The following is a 26,610-nucleotide window of genomic DNA, read 5'->3' on the forward strand; positions in this document are numbered from 1 at the left end:
GTAGGGAAGAAGAAGTACCAGCCACACCCTACTTGGGGTAACTCTTCTCCCCTCTGCCCCCACTTGCTTGTCACTGCCTCTTTACCCCATCCTTCACCCAGGCGCCAACCCTGTCCCTGACTTTGTCCTGCCACGTGAACCTCTCCCGTTCCCCGGCCGCACGGGTTTGAAGGGCCCGTGCACGGCGCTCACCGCCCACGGCACAGCTTTGGCAGGGAGCAAGCTCGGAATCCCAAGTACGGGCACAGTGAGGGCAGAGGAGAGAAGCCAGCAGGTATTACCGCGCATGCTCAGCAGCCAACTGCGACGCTCCCTCGTCTCTTCGGGGAACGCGCTGATTTCCGGGTAGCGGCTTCGCCAATAACTGCTGCGCATGCTCCTAAGTCTGAGCATGCTCAGTAAGTTTAGGAAGCAAAACCCGAACTGACTTGACTCAGCCCATGATCACGCCCGCGTGTTCAACTGCCCCAGCAGGCCCCGGTCCAGACGCCAACGGCCTTGTGTGCGGGAGTGGCCGCTAGGCGGAGCGCTGCTGCTGCTCCCCCACACCTTCCCCAGGCTGCAGGGCCGCGCCCCCGCCTCCGACGGGTGAGTAAGCGGGGCAGCCCCCAGAGCACCTGCCTCCCCCCTTCGCTCCCCGGGGCCCCTGCTCGCCGCGCCGCTGGTTGGTGCCGGGGGGCGGTGGCTCCGACCCAGCCCCTGCGCGCTCCTTTGGCGGGCCGTGCCCGGGGGAGTGACAGGCCGCCGCCCCGGCCGGACCCGCGCCAGGACGTGCCTGTGCTGGGAGCCCGGGGCCTGCCGCGCCCGTCGCCGCCGGAGCTCAGCTCCACCAGCGTCAGGTGCCCGCCGGACGCGGCCTGCTGGGTTTACAGCCCCACGTTGCTGGGGTTTGTTTTTGTTCTGCGATTGCAAGGTTTGTCTCGCTCCCGTTGAGGGGCGAATGGAAGGGGAAGCTGGCAGACTGTACAGCGGAAACTGAAAATGGCTCTAAAACTGAGCTCCGACCGGTCCCAAATGTACATAAACTGGCAGAACCAGGCAGCTGTTTCTCTCTCTAAACTCTTTCAGTTGTAGCCGCTTTGAGTGGGGGTAGCGTAGTAGCGTCTCCATCGCTGGCAATTTTTAAACAAAGGTCGGGTTTTGGACGTTCTAGTTCAAAGAGGACTTAACCTGGGCCCGGCGTTTACTGGATTACCCAAGGGGGTCAGAGTAGGTGATCACGGTGGTCCCTTCTGCCTTATAATCGGTGAATTTATTGAAGCCTTTGCAGGACTGGGACACTACCATGTCTAAACACAGTAAAGTATTTAACATTGATGGATCCTTGGCATTTCTGCCACACTTTGCTCTAAGAATTCAGGACAGGGTAATCAAAAATAATGTTCACATTCTATCTACAGTATAAAAATAACTTTGCTTAAATATATTTGAACCTAAGTATGGTATAGCCTTTTGTTGTGGGGAGGAGAGGGGAACTGGATGGAACAGAAAAAAACATGTTATAATTTTATTAAGAATTGTTTTAATTTTTTTAGACAGAGAAATGAAAATATGGCTTTCTCCTATACAAAGCAAACCACTGTTGTTTGTACTCTGTGTCATCTAAACCTGCTCAGAGGAGCACAAAGATAAAATTGCCAATGACTGATTTCAGCTGAGGTGCTGAAGTTTAAGTGGTCACAGATACCATGCAAATGAAAATTGATCTCATGATATTACTAGTTTCATAATCATAGAATCTTCCAGGAAGAACAAGTTAGGCAATACCTAAGTGAACATGCAAAACAAGCTGAAAAAACTCAGAACTTCCAGGCCTTATTTTTAATGCCTTTTTTACCCACATATTTATGAGACAACAGAAAAGACTATGCTTGAGAGTTATTAAAAAAGGGGTAAAATTACATTAACCTTCTTGCAGGAACAAGAACCATGGATTTCCTCTCAGGAAAATTAATTTGCAAACTGGATACAATTAACTTAGGCTTGAATAAAGACTGGGAGAGGATGTGTCATTACACTAAGTAAAACTATTTCTCCATGTTTATTCCCTCCCCCCCCCTCGCTGTTCCTCACATGTTCTTGTCAACTGCTGGAAATGGCCCACCTTGATTATCACTACAAAAAGTCCCCACCCCTCCCCACCCCCGCTCTCCTGCTGGTAATAGGTCACCTTACCTGATCACTCTAGTTACATAGTTACAATGTTACACCCATTGTTTCATGTTCTCTGTGTATATAAAATCTCCCCACTGTATTTTCCACTGCATGCATCCGATGAAGTAAGCTGTAGCTCACAAAAGCTTTTGCTCAGATAAATTTGTTAGTCTCTAAGGTGCCACAAGTACTCCTTTTCTTTTTGCGGATACAGACTAACACGGCTGCTACTCTGAAACCTCTCAGGATGAGAGGCAAGAATGAGTAATATGAAAGCCATATGGAAATGATTATTGCAGGACACAAATGGTGGTAGAGGGAAAAAATGGCTTTTATGTCTGCAGTCTCTAAAGATTTGGTAAAAAGTAGCTTTTTCATATATAGGAGTTTAGAAAGCAGCAAGTAAAGTAGCATGTAGGGGTTTTGGAGAAAGAGAGACTGTAATCCATATTTCATTAATCATGCACATGGAAAATGTCAGATTTTGCTGAGTCCTTATGGAATGAGAGATGTTTCAGTATCTTTGTCCATAGTAGGAGTAGCTAAAGGAGATCAACTTTGGTAGATTTCAAATATTGAGTCCCATATCTAAACCCTGCTCCCCAGACCTGGAGAAAGAAACTGGAACAACTCTCACAAATGTTTGAGGCTTCAGGAGTTGAGCCACCAATTTTGTTTCTAGTGAAACTCAGTCACCTACATTAACGTGTTTTTTACCTGTTTTCAGAAATGTGTGCAGCTGCATTCCAAGGCAAAATGCATTATAATTAGGCTTGGTAGAATTCAATTTTTATTTGATTGCTTCCTTTTTACATTTTTTTTTATTTTAAATTCTTCACAATTGTGCATGTTGGGATGGGTTTTAAAAATTGACAAAAAATGCTTAGAGATTTAAAATTTCACAGTTGAGAAATTATGGGCAGGTCAGAAAGTAGGGAGGGTCTGACAATTATTTAATAACAGTGTATGTTGAAATTTAAAAGGTTAAAGCTTTATGACAACTAAAATACAAATGGTCAACATCACATGTCAATACACAAAGTAAATATCGTTACATCAGACTCAATAACTTAAATGAATTTAAATAAATTGCAGAAGCTGTTTAAATCCCGTGGGTTTACCAGTGATACTGTATCCTCTTGAAACAGTGCAGAAGGGTTCATTTACAAGTTGAACGGACATTTTCACTGATAAAGTCCTGTAATGGAGTTGTTTATATTACAGTTAATGGTCAGTTGCCAAGTTTGTTATGATAGCTCCAAGTTCCAGTTGGGATCTGGGGGCCATTGAGCAAAGCACTGTACAATAAGAGGGTCAGTGCCCCAAGTTTACAATCCAGAGTCTGAAATTTGTATGTTAAGTTACTCCTGGGGGAATTCTGTGCCAAAAATCTAAATTCTGTGCACAATATTTTAATAATCTGCATATCTTATCTGTCAAAATAATGCAATATAATCATACTGGTTTCAGTTACTTTGGTTATTAATTTCAAAATACCTGTCAGCAAGTATCTCTGTTACAATACAGACAACAAAAAAGATTCAGGAAATGTTTTTTGACAAATAGATTGCTTACCAGGCTTATTAATACAGAACTTTGCGTAATAATTCATTTAAACTACAATACAGAAACGTATTTCCCACACCCCTTACCTGCATCCCTCAGAAGCAGTGCAAGGGCATTTGCTTGGGGGAGTCAGGAGTAACGGAGGATCTGAGCAGAGGGAATTAATTGCTGGGAAGGAGCCTGGGAGTGAACCTGGAGGATTGTTGGGTGTGAGTGGGAGAAGTATGGAATGTTTTTTGGGAGGAGGGAGGATTGTTAGGGAGTTGGAGAGCTTCCCCAATGCAGACCCTGCCTGACCCCTAGCGTCTCCCATTCAGTCAGGCACATCTGCCCCTGTCCCTGTGTATATCTGTGGCCTCCACTCAGCCCCCTCCTCCCTCCTGTCCCCATGTGTCACTGCACCCTTGTCCCCCGCATCCCTATGTGTCCCTGCACCACCACTCAGCTACCCCCTTGATCCCATGTGACCCTGCACCCACCACTTCCATTAAGCTCCTGGCTCAATGCTGTCACCCCAGTAGTTCCTGCTCCCCCACTCCAATGTGTCTCCTCCAACCCTTCTGAACTGCAGTCAATGTGATCCCCAGGAGCTCCAGGTGCCCTACAGTCTTTGTCGTCCCCCCCGCCCCCCAATATCCCATGCCTCTTCACCTGGCCCCATGGGCAGGGGGCTATGAGGAAAGCATCCTCTCTGGGACTGACTGCTCTGGCCCTGAGCCGGCTGCTCTCTCTTTTGGTGCTACAGCAGCCACTGGTGGGTGTAATTGCAGTGCCTCCTCAGCAATATGTATTATTCTGCAAGGGGGAAAAATCTATGGGAGACATGAATTCTGTGCATGCACAGTGACACAGAATTCCCCCAGAAGTATCAAGTGCACAAAATAAAAAAATCACAGCTATACTACGGTGTTTCTGCCAGTGACATAGGGTAAGCACAAAGCAGTGGCTTGGAAATAGTGTAAGCAGAATTCTCATTTCATAGGGTCTAGTGGCAGTCTGGGAAAACCAGGAAGACCGTTGAAAAGTAGGATGTTCCATAAAATGTGTAATCCTTGGATGGCGTAAAGCTTCACTGCATGGTTCACTAAAACAGGTCTGCATGATCTTTGAGAATGTATGTGTTGATTGTCTTATTTTTCCCAGCAAAGGCAATATGTACAAGAGTATGCAAACATAGTATATTTTTTAGAAATTAGTTATGTTTATTCCTAAATCTCTTATATAGAAATTTTATGAAGTGTTTAATAATGTTGAATTGATAGGTGACAAGAAATCTGATTTAAAAATATTTTTTTCTTGACCAATTGTAGCTGGAAACCTGTTGTTTGGACGCTGAACTATGACATCATGGCAAGATTTCACAGAAGAACATGCATTATTTTGTTGCTTTTTATTTTATTCATTTGCTCCATGATGATGGCTTTGAAGACTCTGAGACCTGACAGAGCTGGTTTTGGGGATCCATTTGGACTTGGTCTCTTACCAGAACTTCAACAACGGACAACGCTCTTAGAAAATAAACACAGTTCCCTAACTGCTGCCAATGGTGATAGTGTAACACACACCAATAATTTGCACAGTATTGCATTGAATAGCATTAAAACATCTATGGCCTCTGTAAGAAAGTTGGAAGAGGAATTGCCTTCCCCTAATTATAACTTTCATGTGTTCTACTACAGCTGGTTTGGGAATCCACAATATGATGGTAAATATATTCACTGGAACCATCCACTGGTGCCACATTGGGATTCCAAAATTGCAAACAATTACCCAAAGGGAAGACACAATCCTCCAGATGATATTGCGTCCAGTTTTTACCCTGAACTTGGAACATACAGCTCTAAAGACCCTTCTGTCATAGAAGCCCACATGCAACAAATGCGTTCAGCCTCTGTTGGTAATAAATGTCTGTTTATTTTTGGCATAGTAGTCATTTGTTTGACCTCGGATATTTGAGTAAACAGAACTGTTCACCTTTGTTTTTTCTACATATTGAAATATGATATTGATATTTTCTTTTTGTGTGCACACGAGATTTATGTCAATGATTCCTTCATGGAAACTTCTGGTTTTAACAAATTATTTTGTACTTCAGGTTCAATCCCTAACTTAGTTTCTGGTCTTCCAAGCTGCTTCATACAGATGGACCTGTTCAGAGCAGATGCAGGATTGGGGACTATATCTATAGCTGTTTAGATGAAGGAATTTTATATGATTTGTTTGCTTGTTTAACAGTACTCTGTGTAGTGTATAAAATATAGATATAGGCATTTTTGTAGTGGATATGATGTCTCTCAAGTAGAGAAGATCAGTCCTAGATCTTTCTGTAATGGTTCTCAGGCAATCTAGGACCAAGTGTCACCTTATTACCTTCTACCTCTGTCGAGAGGAAGACTTGCTTGTGTTTACCTGGGTGTCAGCTCCCTCACACCTCCAGCCTGTAAGCCACCCAAACAGTCTCCTCCAAACTTGTCCTTACTTTTCCTAGTTTAACAATAGGTGCATCCTAGTCCACGCCTTTGAAGCAGCCCCTTATCCACTGAGTACTCACAGAAATCCTAGGTTTGCTGCCCACAAGGAGATAGTGTACACACCAGCTTGTGTGATCCTACTCAGGATCAGTACCTTTGTTAATATCACAGCACTGAGTTACATTTATAATGAAAACAACATAAGTTTATTATCAAATGTTCAAATGATAATGAATAAAGATAATGGAAACATAAGATTACATATAAAACAATTATAACCCACTTTCTAGAGACTAAATTTAACATACTAACCTCCAGTCTAAACAAGTTTCTCACACCTAAAGCTTCTTGCAGAGTCTTCCACCAAGGTAGGAAGAGATCCTGGTTTCATAAATGTAACTGTGTTGTCTGTTTACTTCCTAGGTGCAAGATAAAGTGGTGTCTTTTTGCTTTCTTATATCCCCCAAAGTTCATTGTCCACCGACAGTGTGCTGCCTCCCTGTTGATTTTAGATCCCCCATTGCCTTTGTAAATGACTCTCCATTGTGTTACACAGTGCTTAATTTACATGCCGGAGGGACAGGTGAATAGACATCCTTTGACAGAAAACTCCATTTATCAACTCTGCCTCAACACATTTTAAAACATATATACATATACAGTCCTTACATAGTATCTGTCCAGAAGTTTCACAACAATATTATTGACCAAAATGATTGATCCTGGCTTTCATTTATGATTTCACATGATGTTCTTTGGTGAACCAGAATGTATGTACCAGGATCAGTGTATTCTTGTAATCCCATTTCCAGTTGGCATCAAAGGGTTTGAGTCACAGTTTCAGAGGCTGGTTCAAGAAATCCCATAATAATTATGAAATAACCTATCCACAGACGAAAATTCTAGCCGACCACTAACACCTAATAATTGTTTTATGCCCTGAATTGTGAGGGATTATATCCCTTGTACAATTCCTTCCTCCTGTACTTTGTAACTATGGATATTCTTACTATCCATATACATGTCCAATGCTTCTTTGAAACCTCTTAAGCTCTTGACAACATTAATACCTGGTAGAATGGGTTGTACTGTAGGTTAATTATTTAAAAAACAAAAAAATTAACGTATACACCAGTATTACCTTTTATCTCTTAAATTTAAAATTTATTAATGAGTTTCATTGTTTGTCCCCAGTTTTATATTAAATGAGGGAGAACATAAATAGGAGCACTCAGCGTAACTTTTCTATGCCATTCTTTATTTTATATATCTCTATTATAGCCCTTCTCATTTATTCTGTAAACTAGGCAGTCATAACCTTTTCTGTTTTTCCTCTTTTGGATTTCTTTTTATGCTTCTAATTATTTTATCATTTACATCTGGACCCCTTGTGTTTCTACAAATATATTATTTGACCAGACCACAGTATTCAAGGTGAAGACTTACTGTCAATTGGTATAATGCCACTATAATATGTTCATTAATATTGTCTATCCCAGTCTTCTTACTTCCTAACATTGTTAGCTTTTTTGACCACGGCTAGGTATTGAACAAAGATTGCTATGTTCATACTAGTGACATTTTTGTTTTTTAAGAAACTTAAATTTCCTCTTGTTACTAATACTGGGACAGCTCCATTGGTGATAGCAACAGTGGGAGTACTGGTGTGGGCAGGTTACTGCTGGCATTGTAAGCGCAGCGGTGTTTTCTCTCACTCTGGCAAAGCGATTTAAACACTGGCAACAGTTATCACCTTGTTTACAGTTTTATAAGGTATAAAAATCCTTTAAGATTCAGGCCATAATCTTTACCTCCAGTAAAGCTGAATTGGTGGAGAACGTTAGGAAGAAATGTCTGGTGTAGACAAGAGTCTTGGTTCATTCTTCTTTTTGCCAAGTAATTACAGTTGATTTAGGACTCAGTAGTGTGTGAATAGTTTAAATTATTTCTTTCAGTGTACATTGCTGATACACCTATATAAGATTCCTCTGAATTTTCTCTTGGTTCTGTCTAGTCGTGACTATCTCAAATAATTTCATTTGATTTCAGAGTTCACTTGCTTTTGTGGATCATTAATTGCTACAATAAACATCAGTCCTTGTATGGATGTTTGGGGTATTGTTCACCTTTTCCTGTGCTGCAGAATTGACCATTATCCCCATTATTTGTCTCTTAAACAGTTTCTAATCCATCACAGAACTTTACATCTGGCCTTCGTTTTCTTACTAGCCTTTTATGTGGGCCTTTACGCTTTCAAACAGACTTAATTAAATAAATTGGTTTTAACCAGTTCTGTTATCCACTAATGTGGTGTTGTGTTCAAGGAATGCTAGAAGATGGGAGAGGCAGAATTTCCTTAACAGGGTTTGTCGCTATCACATTGTTCTAGATATTTTATAACTCTTTTTATTTCAGTGAATTTACCTGGTCCTGAAGAGTATCTCACTAGTTTGTAATTCATGGGTATGCCTAATAGGTGCAACTTTTGCTGTCCTCCATTAGTGTCTGATTTTAATGAGATTGAGCTGCTAACAACAATATTCAGTCGCTTGAACCTTAAATTCTTTTAGATATCTGGAATTAATACCAGGTTCTAGTGACTTGCTGCGATTTACTTTTTTAGTTTGTTCCTCCCTTTGCCACTTCAGTCTCTAAGAGTGCTTCATCTTTTTTTGCCTGTGAAGAGATCTATAGTAAGTATCTTCTTAACAACCTCTGGGGTGAAGACTGATACAAAAATATAAATCAGAGCAGCACAGAAAGCTATCTTCTTCCTCAGTTGTTCCCCATGTGTCTTAATGTGTAGCACAACCACTGATTCTTTGCAGGCTTCCTGTTCCAGGTGTATTTTGAGAACTTATCATTCTTATATGCTTATCTATGTGCTGTGCCCTTTTACTTTCCATCTTAATTTTTTCTTCTCATATTTATCTTTTTCTGTTGGCTTTACTTGAGCTGGATTTCTCTTATTTCTATAATTTGGCCATTGAACTATACTGGATTTATTTTGTTTTCTATTTCTTCCTTTTCTTTATTTAGCAGCATGCATATGTCTTATGACAGAATTACTCTATACTCATTATCCTGCGTGATTTTCTCAACCATGTCCCAACTTGATATCTGACCAGTTTATGTGCAAGTAGATGATGGACATTGCATTATTCCTGTTCTATTAGATTTTGTTGCTGATTTAATCTCCTAAATGCCATGCACTCAAATATCATTTTCTGAGGTTGGTAGTATGTTCCTACTTGTACTTGTATTTTTATGTTTGGGGGTTAGTTTCCATACATATTCTTCTGTAAAGTCCTCTTCGCTCAAAATTTTATCTCATTAGAGTGTATGGCATCTTTTAGGTATAGTACCTATTCTTCCAGTTCCGTGAACTAATGTCATTCTTGTACACTTACTTTAATACCTGGCTGTAAATCCCATCAATTGTTGTTGTTCCACTGCATTTCAGAAATATATATTTCAAAGTTGTGTTCCAGTGCAAGTCATTTTTGGTGAACGTATTTTGTCTCAGCTTCTCTGACACTTTATTTTTGACAATATGCATATCAGATGTACTTTTTTAAGTAACGTGGTGGTATTTTTCTTGAATGTACAAATAGTAAGTTCTTTGGGGAAGGTATATTTTCTTCCTTTGACTTATTTTCATATTCAGCAACTAGTGCCATATTTCTCTGTCAGTTAAAAATATAGGGCATTTTTCCTGAGCCTTATAACTCAGGAATAATTCCATTAACTTTTTTTTTTAAGGATTCTGTGCCATGATTGTTGGTTTTTCATTGGGAAGCAAGAGCTAGAAAAATCTGAAAGTGTAGTCTTTTAAGTGTTTAGTACAGTTGGATGGACAAGACGGGAAAAGGAGATTGCTGTTGCATTGGGGTCTGAAATTGAATTGTTTCAAGATAGTGCTACTGGCAGTCCTGTTGTGGACTTGTTCAGTATACATATGCTATGTATTTTTCTCCCGGGGAAGTCCTGGACTACTGGCAATCTTACTATACTGTCAGCTTCAATTTGACTTATTTCTTAAGGAATCTGTCTAAAGTCTAAAAGTTGTTTGTTTGTTATTGAAAAAGATGGCTCTTCAGATGGACCAGAAAACATTACTCTGCTAGATTCTTGTGGGAATTTTCTAGGTCATTATCTGATAATTTCTTGATATACTCATCATAGATTTTTATTTAAACTTTAGCCTGGATACCAGTAGTCAGTGATTTATACAGAACTATGCATAACCCATGCATTAACTGAGTCTTATAATTGTGACAACTTATTTGTCATGTTATCAGGAGATAGTGGGCCTGATCTAATTATGCTCTGGAAACTTTGCTATTGTTGTTAATGGGAACAGAATGAAATGATCCAGTGATTATATGTCAATGTTAGTGTTTCCAGTGGAACTAAAATTTTACTTGCATTTCCATAAAATACACAATGCTATTAAAAATGTTTTTAAAACATTCAGGAAAGGAAAAAATCTTACTGAAAAGACTCTTGTGCCAAATCAGTTTATGGATGGTTTTCTGTAAGTATGTAATTGTTGTTGTTTACAGATCTTTATTGTCTATGGACCATACGAGTTATGGTCCACTGGCTATGTCTACAAAGTTAGGCCTGTGTGCCATCCTTTGTCTTGATCTAAAGGCAACCTGTGACAGCCCATCAATAAGAATATTGTGCAGAGATCATGGGTAGTGTAACCTTTATGTAGTAACTAAGGCTTTTAGTTTGTAAATATACTGTTGAATTTAACATCACTCAGAGGGATGGGGGGGAATTGTACGAGGCACTTAAAATTCCATTATGGCTATTTCTGTACCTTGCTTATTTGACTGTCTGCATACAATTATAACATTTGTGTGCTCATCTGCAGTAATTGCTTGGGCAAATTAGGTGTGTAGCTGCATATATCTAAGTTATTTGAAATCCTTGCCCTTCACTTGTTTCATAAAAAAAAATATTTTTCAAACCATGCTTTTATATTGTTCCTGGCTGCAAGAAGTATTTACATATATTTTGTATCAAATGCCAGTTTTACTCAGAAATGGCCGTTATTTAGTTAGCTGTATAAACTATGTTGTACATTAACATGAATATTTATGTTTCATGTACACACTTCTGTTTGTTTAAACTTTTAGTAGGCATAATGTTGTTTTTGGTGGCATAACTCAAGCTCATGTTTTATATCTTAGGTGTCATAGCCCTTTCTTGGTACCCACCTGGTATGGCTGATGAAAATGGGGAACCTGCTGAAGATTTGGTGCCTGTTATTTTGAATAATGCACATAAATACAATCTAAAGGTATAGTACTTTTAAAGTGTTCATATTCAATACATCTCTAGATCAAATGTACATATATATATATTTTTGTTCATTAACTAGATAATTTGTACTCTTTTAACAGTTGTATGTATTTTGGCTGCCATTAGATTAACACAACAAAGGGCCTGGGTTTCCTCTAGAAAGAAGAGGGACTTAACTGGATCCCTATGGGATGGGGCCAATAGTGCAGCAGCAATTTGGAATATTTATAGAAACCAAGAACGTGAAGAGAAATCAGGACAATTGGAAAAAGCCACTGGCCTTATAACTGGAGCACAACTAACCCAGGTTCAGGCTGGAGTGGGTGAATTACGTGTTATCTCCGCCCTTAGTTCGATGACCCAGAAGCTGTTAACAGAGATGGTACTGAATATCACTGAGGCTGGGAGGGCATTGCAGTGGGATCTGGATTGCTCAGAAATCCAGGATTTCCTGAATGACCAGCTGATGGCCTTCCGGCATGATCTCGAGCATCAGGCCTGGCCTACTGCCCTTACAGACACTTCAGGAGTATCATCTGATCTGTGGCCATGGAGACACACTTGGAGATATTCTGGGTGGAGATGCAAACGTTTGCGGTGTTTCTTCCAAGTATATGGACCGGTTGGAGAGATGTGGGCTCCCACATACCATATCCTGCCGGGTCCATGGGGAGGATGCATGTGGACTGGGTAATTCACCAAGACATTTGGGAACTTAACTACCTGGTATGCCTAATAGATTTTTAGACAGTGCTCCCAGAATAACACCCAACATTTGGATAGGGAGAGGGAGTCAATGGACATTCTGGCCATTAGAACCCCCACAGCTTCAGTGTGTACGTAAACTGAAGCGAGGGGAAGTTGTCACTGTTCATGGCAATGTTTGTTGGGGGAGGGTATGGGACAAGGAACTTACCCTGACAGGACACATACTCTTCCAAGCTAATGATAGCTGTGCGCATGTTGAGGCCACCATATTACAAGATATTCATTTTAATCTCGCCGCTGCTGCAGGCCTGCGGATAGAATTTTTCAATCAGTCCTTAGGTTTCAGATACCCTTTAACTGGATCACCCTAATACCTGATCGATTCCAAAATTTACTTTCACTCCTACCAGAGATTCAGAAAATTTCTGAGTTACAAGGGCAACTTCATATGCTTCAAAATATATATCAAGTTGAAAAGTATGCCTTTCATACCACTTATAGAGTGCCTACCTTCTGTACTAAGTATGATATATTGTGTTTTGTGATTAAAACTGTGCAACAACCCCATTATAGTATTATTGAGGGCATGTTATTGCTTGTATTGTTATTTGGTTTAGGGTTATGTTGTTGTTGTTTGTTGTTGTAAAGGACGTAATAATAATACTTTTCATGTCCATACTAACCATGCATTGTCGTTGTATCCAATTAAAACCCCTAAGGTTGACGTATTTGATGCAGAGTTTGAAATACAAAATTTAATGAAAATGGAAGTTTAAAATTGACAGTTTTGCAGGAAGCACAAAAGGGGGGAGTGTGGAAGTAGATAAAGGGAATTTGGATGCAGGCCTCTGAAATGAGCAGGAGTCAGGCTAACTCTAGCTTTAATAACGCCAGATTTGTAGAAGCGGGGATAGTGCGAAGCGAGTGGAAAACAACTGTGAAAGAGGCTGTTGTGACCTTGTATTAGATAAGAATAAAATGCAGACTATAAGAGAAATGGTAAGAAAAATAAGATATCATGAAGGAATATGTATAAACAATATACAGTTGTTGCTTATTATTGTCTGTAATAAAGGTATAAATACTTGCTCAAATTGTTTATCTGGGAGAGACCTGCCTAGCTGGGGGAAACCCTGTGTCCTAGTGCACTCTCTCTCCCTTTGTGCAATTGCTTGAGATAATGACCACAAGGGCCACATGAGGACTAGTGCATTGGCCTGAGGGCTGCATCACTGACACCCCACCCTTTCTCCCCTAGCCCCGTCCCCACTCCACTCCTTCCATGAGGCCTCACCCCTTCCCTGCCCCCATTCCAACCCCTTCCCCGAAGTCCCCACCCTAACCGTGTCCCCTCCCTGCCCCCAGGGGGAGCAGGAGGGGTGTGGGGTATAGTGGGGGCTCAGGGCAGGGCATTGGGGTGCAGGAGGGGTGAGGGGTGTGACAGGGGGTTGGGGTGCAGGGTGCAGCAGGGGGCTCAGGGCAGGGAGGGCAGGAGGTGTGCAGGGTGCGTCAGGGAGTGCAGGAGGGATGAGGGGTGCATCAGGGGGTCGGGGTGCAGGGGGCTCCGGGCAGGGGGTTGAGGTGTGGTGTGCAGGCTCTGGCCCGGGGCCGCTTACCTAGAGCAGCTCCGGGGTGGATGCGGCGCGCACCGGGGCCAAGGCAGGCGGGGGCATGGTTCTGGCCGCTTCAGGGAGCGGAGTGGGGCTCACGGCGCCACGGGGTACACAGAGGGGTGCGTGGGGGAGTGGGGGCGACGCAGGGAGCTTGGCGGGCCGCACAAATAATGTGCGAAAAGACACCAATATTCAGCTTATTTTTTGATTTGGTTAATACTGGTTGAACAGTTCTCTTCAGCATTAGGAAATATAAAGAATGTAATGTATTTTTCTCTAAAGTGTTAATGGATTAAAATTAAAATCAGGAAGTTAGCAGGGAAGATATTTGAAGTATCACTGGAATATTTTCTCAGTACCTATACTCAACGTCTATTCTTAGCACAGTGAATCTCATCTTCAATATTTTGTAGACATCCTAGCAATTTGAATGAGAAAATGATTAGAGTTAAAGATGATAGACTTGTCAATAAACTCAGAATCATTATGCAAAAGAAATTATTTTTAATCTAAAGAGAGAAAAACAAGGTCATATAACTGTGTGTAACTAGAAGTAGCCTTGCCAAGTATGCTTTGCCTCTTAATAGGACTGAAGTAAAAAGAAATAATAAGACAATTGAGGGAAAGCTTAATAATCCTAACAATTTAGTCCAGCAGTGTGTTTCACTTTAGTTTGTGAAAAAATCTTTGATAGTATCACATTTCACTTGAGACTAGCTGAAAATTGGTGTCGTCATTTGCATTCTAAGTTAAAAACTGCTTCTGAAAAACTGCCAGTATTGATTAATGTAAAACATTCTCTCTTTTAATTGGGTAGTTGAAAACAATGGAATTTAGTTTGAAGTGAGCTGAAGTTTATAGCATAAATAATTTCATAAGCCCCAAGCCTGAAATTTAGAAGTAGCAATGATAGTATATTAGATTTAGTGCCTAGGTATTTATTGCTGTTGATGAACCTATAAAACTCTAAATTAAAGGTAAAGTTCTCCCATTCTACATTTTAAAATCTAATTTCTCACTGAAAGCTCTCCTTGGAGAAATATTATCTGTAACAACTAGAATATATTGTTGCTTAGAAATAAAATATAAAACACTTTCATCAACTGTAATCAGTTTTTGAATGGTCAATAGATAATCTTTTAATTAACTAGCTTAGAATACTCTATATAGTTGTGTATTTTAGTAATTTTTTCCAGCATGCTTATTATTTACAGTAGCTTAGAAAAGCAATCTTATATAAAACTAGTAATAAAGAGTAGGTGTATAGTTTTTCTATTTTTTCATCGAATCTATATTGTTAATCTTGGCAGTCCAAAAAATAGTGAGTCTTATTGAATTAATTACACACATAGCATTGTGGAGACTTTTCACAATCCCTCTTTCTAGCGCTCTATTGGTGTGCCTGATACTACTTAGACAAATAACACCAAATGGATTTTACGTTCTGTAATGTTTTATAATCCATATTGCATTTATTGCATTTTCATTTTACAGGTCACTTTTCATATTGAGCCATATAAAGATCGCGATGATCGTAGTATGTACAGCAATGTGAAGTACATTGTAGACAAGTAAGTGCTTTTTAAAATGTATGTTTTTGGCATTCACATGCTCTGATAGATATTTCTCATCTATTGTGTGAACTCTTAAACTGTATATGGTATGACCTGTGCTTGAGAGAAATGAAAGGGGCTGTTTTGCTCATAACTGACAGACGTAGAACTCAGACATAAGGTATGCACATTTTAAAGTATTGGGACATGCATGTTATGTGGAGATGCAATAGACAACTACATTTAAAATTTCTTCTTCTTTTAGTAATTGCACATGTGCAGTCAACTCTTGATTTGGAGCACCAGTACATGGTCAGCAGAAACGTTTTCCCTCAGTGATACCCATTGGGTGGCTTCTTTGGCATTGCAACAAGAGACCACCTCAATGCCAAGTACCCTGGAGACATTTGCAGCAGCAAAAACCCCCTCTTCTTCGTGGTGTTGTCTTCTTTCTTACAGGTGTCTGGTCCTTAGGCGCCTCTGCCACTGATTCAACCTCCAGTAGTTCAGTTGCCTGCTTCGCGGACAGGTGGACCCTTGCAACTCGGTTATGATAGCATCACTGCTTTCATCGCCAGGCTCTCAACACTGGGCTCTGGCACTGACTGGATTGGCCCTGCCATCGTCAGAAGAAGGGGAATCCTCGTTGGACTCAGAGGTGGGATCTTGCTTATCACAACCCTGAAGCAGGACCCATCAGTCTCAATGGGACCTGCTATGGAAATGTGGCCAGGACAATGGGATCCTGCCCTGTATCAGTGGCCGTTTTGGAATTCTTGCAGGTTTCGCCCAGCTTCCAGGTATTCTCACCATACATACTCAGGACTTTGTCTGCGTTTACAGTGCTGCTGTGCCACTGTAGCGCTTGGTGAAGACTCTACCTATGCTGACAGGAGAGCTTCTCCTGTCACTGTAGGAACTCCACCTCCCTGAAAGGTGGTAGCTTTGTTGATAGGAGAAGGTCTCCCATCGACATAGTGTTGTCTACACTGGGAGTTTGGCATACCCCAAGCAACATAGTTATACTGGCGTAAGTTTGTAGCATAGACCAGGGCTCAGTGCCCTCATCTAGAAGGGCTGATTCTATGCACTAAGCAGCTCCATCCCCAGAGTCCAGCACTGGGCCCAGTACCAAGCATCAACAGGAGGTTCTAGAATGGGAAAACAGCCAGTAGAAGAGGTTCTATCTCTCAAGTCTTGGCTTCCTCTTCGCCCTCTCCAGACGAAGCCATTTCATCCAGCACAACTTCACCTCCTCTTGATGATGATTTGAGGTTTATCAGGAGTTATTAGAGAGTAGATATACAGCAGATAAAGACTTTATGGCAGACTCCGGCCTTTTTGCAGCCCACCTCTTAAAGGGCAGAAAGAAAGTAATATGTACCCTCCCAAGGGTTTACCTTTATATTCATCCACCTCTGGGCTCATTAGTTGTTGCAGTGGCTAATGAGAGAGAATGACAGGAATACCAGGCTTCCATCCCCAAATCAAAAGATGCTAGGAGCTAGACTTATTCAGCAGAAAGATTTATTCAACGGAAGCTTGCAGCTGCATATCCCCAACCAACCGTCTCTGTTGGGACAATATGATTTTAATTTGTAGGGTTCCATGGAAAAGTTCAAGGAGCTGTTTCTGGAGAATGCTGGGCAGGAGTTCTCTTCCCTGGTCAATGAGGGCATAGTGGTCGTCAGAACTTCACTGCAGGCGGGATTGGACTCAGCAGCTAGAACCATGGCTTCCACAGTGGCCATGTATAGATCATCCTGGCTGCAGTCTTCTGGTCTTCCCTCTGAAGTCCAGAGTACTATCCAGGATTTGCTGTTCAATGGTCCTTTTCTAGTCTCAGACCAAAGAAACCGCAAACTCCATGGAGTTAGAGACTCTAGAGCTACCTTGAAGTCCTTTGCTCTGTACACATCTCTCCCGGTCAGGAAGCACGGTCAGCCACAGCAGACACCCTGCTCCTCCTCCTCGACAGGAGATATCAAAAAGAGTTTCAGGGGTTATATGTGTAGGTCTCCCCGTCCTGCTGCTTTGGCTCCAGCTCTGGGCCCCACAAGACACCCCGGAACCACAAAGCAGGCATTTTCATGGACTAGTCAAGCTAGTAGTAGTCTCTAGTAGTCATACTAGTCTCTATCTCTCCAGACCGGAACCTCCTTTGCAAACCATCTTTCCCACTTCGGCTGTGCTTTGTCCCAGATTACTTTGGAGCAATGGTCCCTTGAGCACTGTGGAAGTGTGATATACTCTCTATGCGCTTGCAGACCAAGTGCCAGCTCTTGCTAAGGCTGTAGGCATCAGCTGAACACTAACAAATTCATAGCTGGAAACCAGACCAGCTCACCTGTATGTTAGTACTGTTCAAGATAGGTATTACTTATAAGTATGTGTTTAGTGTCTAGACTTTATGGAATGCTTATAAGTTGCTGCATGCATTAATTTCACTTGTAGGTTCCATAATAGATGCCCTTTTACTGACATGGGGAGGCAGCCTCCTCTGTGCTTTCCCACCAGTCCCACTCATTCATAGAGTATTGCAAAAGTTAAGACAGGACCAGGCCAGAATCATACTTACAGCCCCAGCATGGATCCATCAGCACTGGTTCTCCACTCTCCTGGTGCTGTCAATGAAACCTCCAGTTTCACTTCCATTAGACTCAGATCTAATCTCCTAGGATCACGGGTGCCTAGTCCACCTGAGCCTACAGTCCCTTCACTTAACTGCATGGATGCTCCATAAGGTAAATGTTAGAGAGCAGGCTTGCTTGAAAGATGTTCAGGTGGTCTTGCTAAATAGCAGAAAGCCTCTACAAGAGCTATTTACCTCGCTAAGTTTTGGGGTTTCTCTATCTGGTCTCACCAGTATGGTGTATCACTGACCAGCTTCAGTTCAACATATTCTGGACTACTTACACCAAGATTTGGCAGTTTGTTCCATCAAAATACCTCTGACTGTTAGTTCATCGGTCCCTTCTGAAGTGGACAATTGCTCTATTTTCTCCAGTGACGTGGCCCTAAAGTTTTTAAAAGACTTAATCAAATTATACCCTTGAGTGCAAGACTCTATTCCCCCAGAGGATCTAAACTTATGCGTTCTCCCCCCTCCCACCCACCTCCCAATCTGAATCATTGGCTACCTGCTCACTGCTGCATCTATCAATGAAGGTAGCGTCTTTGGTGGCTATTATCTTGGCTAGAAAAGTAGGGGAGCTGCGGGCAGTAATATCAAGGCCTTTATATACAGTCTTTTTTAAGGACAAGGTTTACTTGCATCCTCATCCAAAGTTCATCAGGTGGTTTCCTCTTTCCACATCAACTGGCCAATTATTTTGCTTGTTCTACCCAGAAACATATACAGTCAGGGAGGAAGAGTGTTTGCATACCTTGGATGTCAGAAAAGGCTTGTCCTTTCACCTGGACAGAACCAGTTACTTTTGTAAATCTTCCCAGCTGTTCCCAGCAGTGGCAGACAGAGTAAGAGGTCAGTCAGTCTCCTCCATCCAGAGAATGTATTCCTGGATTGCATCCTGCATATGCATATACTATGACTTGGCTAATGTCGCTACACCTGACAGAGTCGCAGCTCATTTGATGAAATCACAGTCAGCCTCGGCAGACTTTCTTGCACAAGTTCCAATTGCAGACATTTGTAGAGTGTCAGCCTGGTCCTCAGTCCACACGTTTGCTTCCCACTGTACTGTGGCTCAAGACTCCAGAGATGATGTAAGAGTGGGATGAGTTGCTCTCCAATCTTTATTGAAATAGACTCCGATCCCGCCTCCTGTTTTACAGTTTGTGAGTCATCAAGAGCGGAATGCACACGTGCAGTTATTAACTTGTTCCGTAACTGTTGTTCTTTGAGAGGTGTTGCATACGACCATTCCATGACCCGCCCTCCTACCCTTCTTCATCAGAGTTATGGCAAGAGGGAACTGAGGGAGGCTAGAGACGACTCTGCCTTCTTTACCTGCATGCAGTGGTGTGTAGCAGCAGGTGGAGCTTGAGCCACCCCAACGGGTGCTGCTGAGGGGAGAAGTTTCTGATCGGTGTGCACAGCAGTGCCAAGAGTGGAATGGACATGTGCAACACATCTTAAAGACCAACAGTTATGGAACCAGGTTAGTTACCAATTTTTTTCACATGCTTCATGAAACCTCAGACTGACATTTCTAACTGCTTTTATTTAAGCTCTCAGACACTTACATTTTTTTATTTAAAAAAATCAACAACTTTGTAGGTTGACAGCTAAACTTCTAATGGGCTAACCCATAATATCCTTAAATTCAATCCAGCCTTAAAGTCAGAGAAGTTAGTCAGCTACTAGTTTTTATTTTATTGCTACCACTTAGAGTATCTTCCATAATGATTCAGCGAATTAATGTTTTGCCTTTGAGAGGAAAGTGATAGCTACTTGTAGGACTTGACACTAATAATTAAGTTATGCTGTAGATTATTATCTCCTTACTGTAATAGTACATAAGTTTCCAGCATATGTATGGTTAAAATATATATTTGGCCACATTACTGAGTTAAATTAATCTTGAACGTAAAGTTTTTTAAAATTCATAAATTCCTCCGTTCAGTATGTGAAAGATGCTCTCCCAACTGGCATCATATTATGAATATTTACCATATTGTTTGCTTTATAGATATGGAGGCCATCCAGCTTTTTACCGGCATAAGACCAGCACAGGCAGAACTCTCCCCATGTTTTATGTTTATGATTCTTATGTAACAATCCCTGAAATATGGGCAAATCTATTAACTGTTTCTGGATCCCAGAGCATTCGCAATACACCGTATGATGGATTATTTATTGCACTTCTAGTGGAAGAAAAACATAAGCATGAAATCCACAGAAGTGGTTTTGATGGAATTTATACATACTTTGCCACCAATGGTTTTTCTTATGGCTCATCTCATCACAATTGGCCAAGTCTAAAAGCCTTTTGTGACAGCAGCAACTTAATGTTCATTCCAAGTGTGGGACCAGGATACATTGACACCAACATCCGACCATGGAATAACCACAACACCCGCAACCGTGTTAATGGGAAGTATTATGAGACTGCATTCAGTGCAGCACTTTTGGTGCGACCAGAAATTATTTCCATCACCTCTTTCAATGAATGGCATGAAGGGACTCAAATTGAAAAAGCTGTTCCCAAGAAAACTGGACAGGTAACTTACCTGGATTACAAGCCTCATAAACCAACTATGTATCTGGAGCTCACTCGCAAGTGGTCTGAGAAATACAGTAAGGAAAAAGAACAATGGCTTATGTGAGGTGCTGCCTCCCTTGTTTGTCAATACATTCAGTCCATCTCAGAGTTGGAAATGACACTGGGAATTCTAATTCAGCCAATCAAGATGTCTTTTATTATGAATATACTTTAAAAAAAAAATAACCTTTGAATGTAGTATGCACTATTACTGTACCTTTAGAATTAACTTTGACTCCTTTTAGGGGATAAAACAATAGTGAGCAATATTGGCATCTCTAGCCTATTGTAATTGGAGAATATTTTGTGAAATGCTAGATGCTTTTTATTCATAATCTGTATGTAAAGCTTACAGAAACTCTATCTGGAATAATTCAGAGGTGACTCAAGTAGAGTGAGACAGAATTTAGAATATTTACATTTATTACTTTTAGCTATATAGCTGTGTTTCAGAGTTGAATACTCCTGTGATTAGAATTTTGTCTCAATAGTTCCTCAGAGGATAAATATTTGTGGTGCATGAAATAACACACCAATTGTTATATCATTTGTACACCTTGTAGCAGGCGGAGAGTTTACTTTAACATTTGACTTGTCTGTGGTACAAACACCAAGAATAGCGTGAAATTGTTCTGAAATTTAGAGCTTTTAAAGCTTTTGGTTTCAAAAATTGATGAAAGGTTATTTAACTCCAGATTAATCTTGTATTTGGATTTTGCATTCTGTATTTTTTGTAACTATGGAGTGTCAGCAAAATGCATTGAGATCGTCTAACTAGATTAAAATTAAAGAAGGAATAATAGTAACTAAAATGAGGGCGGAAAGTATATAAGCAAAGGAATTGCTCAAAATAAGAAAAATCTGTTTCTTAAACGAGATTTTCTTTAATGTTTACCAGGGATAGACTTTTTTTTTATTACTTATCCAGACCTAGATCCAGTGTTTGGAAAAAGTTGAAAAGGTTACGAGTCACATAAATATTTTTCTAGTCCTACAATTGATTTATTTTCTACAGCAGTCTTTGTTGCATGATTTTAGTAGCACATAGTCTTCAGCCACTAGAATGAATTTGTCTGTTACCATTTGAAATCTTAATTTTGAAGTTTTCAGACAGTTCGTTGATTTCCTGCAGTACTAAAGATAGCAGCTACCAAAATCATGTCAGAATTCAGGTGAGGAGAAAATAAAGCAAGATAGTAATTGAGTGATGTTCTTATTACATTTCATAACGTGCCATTGCTAAAAATGAGTGCTTAATACTGTTTGAAAGCTGAGATTCTCAGGTTTCAAATGTTAAAAATCATTCATTTGTAGTCCTGGTTGTTTCTGAGACACCACTCAACAACGGTCACTTTCTAGCAATGCTTTTTTGGCACTTACCCAGAACTGAATAGAGCAAATCCCCAAACTTGGACCACTATGGGTTTGACTATTTGGTTTAATAGTTGTGGTGAATTTGAGAGTACTTTGGCAACTATTTAATCTGTAGCATAGTATAATTGCTTTTTTTATTTTATTTATTTTTACTTGCTTTAGGCCCTGATCCTGCATTGTGATTCACCTGTAAACTGCCCATTGGAGTCCCATTGACTTAATAGAGTTTTGTGCAGGCATAGTAATCTGCCCATGCAGTCGCAATGCAGGATTGAAAAAGTGAAACTGTTTGTTTTTTTTTCTGAAACATGTTTAAATCTTAATGACATGGTATTGCTGATATTTGTTAGTGACCTCTTAATGTGAAAGAAGGACGGGTTTCTCTGAAACTTGTCTCCGTAGCTTAAAGACAGTTTTCACCAAATTTATGCAGGGAAACTGTCTGAAATTCTTTAACTGTTTTATACATCCAGGATGGCAAATTGTATGTAAGGTTTCTCTTCAGATTAGTTAAATGGTTCTATTAGTAAGCCCCCAAACATCATAGGCATGGAAATTCCAACTTATTTTTAACTATCATAGGGCTAGTATACTAAGATGAACATATAGGACCATATTCTCAACTACAGCCAAGGACTGTGGGGTGTAGCTTCAAAAGGGGCTGCAGAGGAGCCATTTGTGGTTCCCAGTGGTGGGATCAGATCTGCTCTTGTTGGGTCCCTAATGTAGTTTAGAGCAGCCTCAAGAGTGTGTGTGTGTGTGTGTGTGTACGTAAATAAAAGGAGGCGGGGGGGGGGAGAAAATAGAGCATTGCCCTGCATCTTGTGTAGTCACTTATACCAGGGCAGAGTGAGTGTAAAATTCTACTAAATCATAACAAATACCCTGGTGTGACTACACAAAATACAGAATAGAGAGAATCTGAACCAAAGTGTGGTAAGTAATCATCTTGGATCCTATCCTGCGTTCCATGCATACCCATTGCAGATAAATGCAGGATTGTTTCCCTTTTGTGTATTGAGAAGTGAGGAGTACTTTGGTGCCTTCAACATGCCTGAGAAATGCCTATCTCTTGTCTACACTAGGAGCACTACAGCAATGGAGCTGTGCCACTGCAGTGCGTCTGGTGATGATGCTCTATGCTGACGGGAGAGAGCTCTCCTCTCAGCATAAGAAAACCACTTCGGCAAGAAGGTCTCCTGCCAACATAGCGCTGTCCACACAGCGCTTATGTCATTGTAACTTATATCACTCAGAGGGTTGGTTTATTTGCACACCTGAGCGACAGAAGTTATGCCAACATAAACTGTAGTGTAGACATAGCCTAATATGTAGTCTGGGATGTTACAGTGCACCTTCAATGCTGTTGTTTTCTGTTAAATGGTATCTTCTAAATATTTTGCACTTTCAGACTTCATTTCTAAGGATCTCAAAATGCTTTTTCAAAGTAGGTAAGTAATATTTTTATTTTTCAGATGGATAAACTGAGCTATAGATGATTTAGTGACTTACCAGAGTCACACAGTGAATCAGTGACAGTGCAGGACATAGAGCAGGTATTGATCCCCATTCTAACCACTCCCACACAGCCTCTTAAGGAAACTAATGTATGCACTTTTAGTATCAGTTCCTTAAATAACTATACCTATTTATTTATTTGTTTTTAAATTTGTTACTTTTTCTTTATTTACAAGCCTGGGAGTGCACAATTCCTTCAGTTATTTCCTCATTTCTAGCTTTCCCTCTCTCAGCAACTTAAAGGGATGCTCATTCTTCCTCCTACGTGAACTGGGAAAGGCTAGGTGTAGGTAATTGTTTGCCATAGTATTCATAATAGATAATACTGCATTAATGGTAATTAGGCAAAAATAAAAACTATAAATGATTATTAAAGGCAATCACTCGCTATTATACCTGTGCTCTATAGCAATGCTTAAAATCACTGGTGACATACTACTGAGCAATCATGACTGGGGAAAGTAGTGATGACAATACGCAGGAAATGCTCTCCAAGGCCAAGCAGCAATGTTTCTAAGGCCAGATAATTCACTTATAAAAGTGTGGGAAGGCCCTATTAATTCAATTGTAGACTTCAGTTTCTGGCAGGCCCAAATAAGTTTTCGAAATATTTATTTATTTCCATGGACTATATCTAAACTGAAGCGTAGTCCATCCCCCGTACTCTCAGAACCCTTGTCTATATTGCACAGATTTGAAAAAGCTGCTTTGCCTTTTTTTCCAAGTAAAAGAGCATGTCCATCTATTTTGCACATACTGTTAACCCCTTATGGCTGTCCTCTTGTGAATGCACAGCTTCTATCTTGGATCAGCTTTATTTGTAGAATTCAGTTTGTCTTGTGGTGCCAATATTCTGTCACAGACTTAAGAAGCTTTTGGAACAGAAGAGTCCTTAGTAAGTGTCTTTCACCATGAAATTCTGTACACACTGTGTACGTAGTATATACTTGCATATTACATACATTTTGATAGTCTTTTGCATGGGTTTTTCAGGTGCCCTTTATAATGTTTTACAGGAAAATATATTGTACGTAGAGTTTTTGTTGCTGGTGGTAGGAAATAGAGATTAGTTCAACACATTTTTATGCACTTGGACAAGTAAATTAATTTTTGGTGGTCTTAAGTTTTTGCAAAACTTATGTACTTAATAAAGGAGAGACATAATTTGATTTAAAAAAATCCTACATATATTCTATTTAAGATAAGGTAGAAATCTCTGGCAAACTGTTCTAGATACTGTAAGTATTAGCTGCAAAGAAGTTCTAACTTTCTACTATAATCTATATTAAACAATTCAGTAAACGCTCACAATCTTTTATTCCTTTCTTTTTGTGAACCTCCTCAAACTATTGTCATAGTCTGTTACTTCTGTCCAGATTTAAATCTTAAGCCTGTTTTTAAAGTAACTTTATTTCTAAGAATTCCTGTATAGTTCCAATGTAACCAACTTGTTACAATATTTTGTAAGAGAATGTCCTTATTATATGTATTTTATAAACAAAGCATGAATTTTACAAAATGTGTGTATGATTTTTGTTATGGATATTAATATTTTGTTGTGTGCAATGGACAGAGTTTAAATTAGTTACACTTCAGGTGTTTTGTTTTCCTATCTGGCTGTAGAAATGTATTACTAATGTGGCCTGATTCTGTCACCCTGTCAGGGTACTACTCAATGTATGAGATTTGTGGCGTAATCTAGCTCATAGCAAATCATTTGAGTACACAGTGTTTTCATTTATAATCATGTTTACAAAAAACTAGTTGCTTAAATGTTAATGAACAATAACTGTGCACCCAAAATGCCATAGAGTGTAGGATAGTAGCAATCTCTAAGCAGTAACAGTTTAGAAAGTGAATTTTCTATCACTTTTGACCTTAGAATTGAGGTATCTTATGTGAGCCAATGCAATATCTAACATGGCATATTGGTTCTTTCTATGAACTGTCTGCTGCTCTAATCTGTATGTAAAGGAGATTGGTTCACCAAAATTTGCCCTGTGCTAATCAGTTTCTGCTTTGTGAGCCAGTGCGATGTCTAATGAAAGACCAAAAAAAAGTGAATAGTGATGCAGAACTTCTCATAGTACAAAACCATGAAAAATATTGGGTCTGATTCTTATGTTTTTAAATAGGCAAAACTTCCACTGAAGTTGCATATAATCCAGTAACAGGCTTTCTCGATAGTGCACAACTCATAAAAATACTCAGATGCCTTTGAAAAAATTACACAGGCGGTACTGCTATGTTTAACCAAAAGATGAAAAATGTAGGATTTAGGTTTGCATTTTAAAGTGTAAAAGGAGGAGACTCGTATGCATATATATATAAATCTAAAGAAAAGCATAATAGCGGTAATCGCCCAGTCTTAAGGCAGAAATGGTTTATGCCTGTTTTGCCTTTGGGAGAAAACTGGGATCAGGCCCAAAATCTGGATGTTAGACTCTCAAGATGCATTGTCCTATTCCAGTTGAAAAGCAACCAAAATATAAATGCACCACTTGCATTAGTTATTGAGTGGAAATCTACCTGTAAATAACCCATGCTTGGCAAATATCCTGTTCAGATATTTATAGTATATTTTACTACTCGCTATAGTGAAATAGATGTATTCTAGTAAGAAACTACTGGGTTAGAAATGTAATATACGCATTCATTACTACATGTTTCTAGATATAGTCTAAGGTATTTTGAAGCCTAGAATAGTTTCATTCTTTTTGCACTTCAATTTGTTGGCCACTAAAATTTCAGTGACTTACCACTACTGTTAATGTAGAATGTTTTGCTGTGCACAGTGTTTAATTTACTATAGTATAAAGAAATGCAATGCATGTCTCAGGAAATCCAAAATTGAATCAAATACAAAATGTGCTTGAAATTTTAAAATTATATTAAGTACCTTGTTATGTAATTGTCACTCTGAGAGGAGACTGTAAATGATTTCTGGCTGTTTTGGTAAATCTCTATTACCATATTTTCAGTAAATTACACAAAATGTATTAAGAACTGATAAAATAAAATGAAATTTTAATTGCTATCAGCCTCCTCTACTGAATGTGGGATGCATGTTCAATAAATCTTTTTCCTGGGAAATACGTTATGACAGCTGTCT

The 26,610-nt window shown here is 40.0% G+C and overlaps 1 protein-coding gene across 4 annotated transcripts; it reads left to right on the top strand.

The window, feature by feature from the left end:
- The first annotated feature begins 264 nt into the window (after positions 1 to 264).
- On the top strand, positions 265 to 26,591 carry MANEA (mannosidase endo-alpha). 4 transcript variants are annotated; one of them, XM_037894495.2, is made up of 6 exons: positions 381 to 588; positions 5,031 to 5,617; positions 11,396 to 11,505; positions 15,323 to 15,399; positions 20,034 to 20,565; positions 23,456 to 26,591. In XM_037894495.2, exons 2-6 carry the CDS (start codon positions 5,068 to 5,070, stop codon positions 23,477 to 23,479), a joined length of 1,293 nt encoding a protein of 430 aa, XP_037750423.1. In that variant the 5' UTR covers positions 381 to 588; positions 5,031 to 5,067; the 3' UTR covers positions 23,480 to 26,591. The 4 variants fall into 4 exon arrangements, with proteins under 4 accessions (XP_037750420.1, XP_037750423.1, XP_037750421.1 ...); XM_037894492.2 differs by having other exon boundaries at positions 265 to 588; positions 20,034 to 26,591; XM_037894493.2 differs by having other exon boundaries at positions 382 to 913; positions 20,034 to 26,591.
- Positions 26,592 to 26,610: the final 19 nt, after the last annotated feature.

Source organism: Chelonia mydas, chromosome 3 (assembly GCF_015237465.2).
Source record: "Chelonia mydas isolate rCheMyd1 chromosome 3, rCheMyd1.pri.v2, whole genome shotgun sequence".
Taxonomy (NCBI): domain Eukaryota; kingdom Metazoa; phylum Chordata; order Testudines; family Cheloniidae; genus Chelonia; species Chelonia mydas.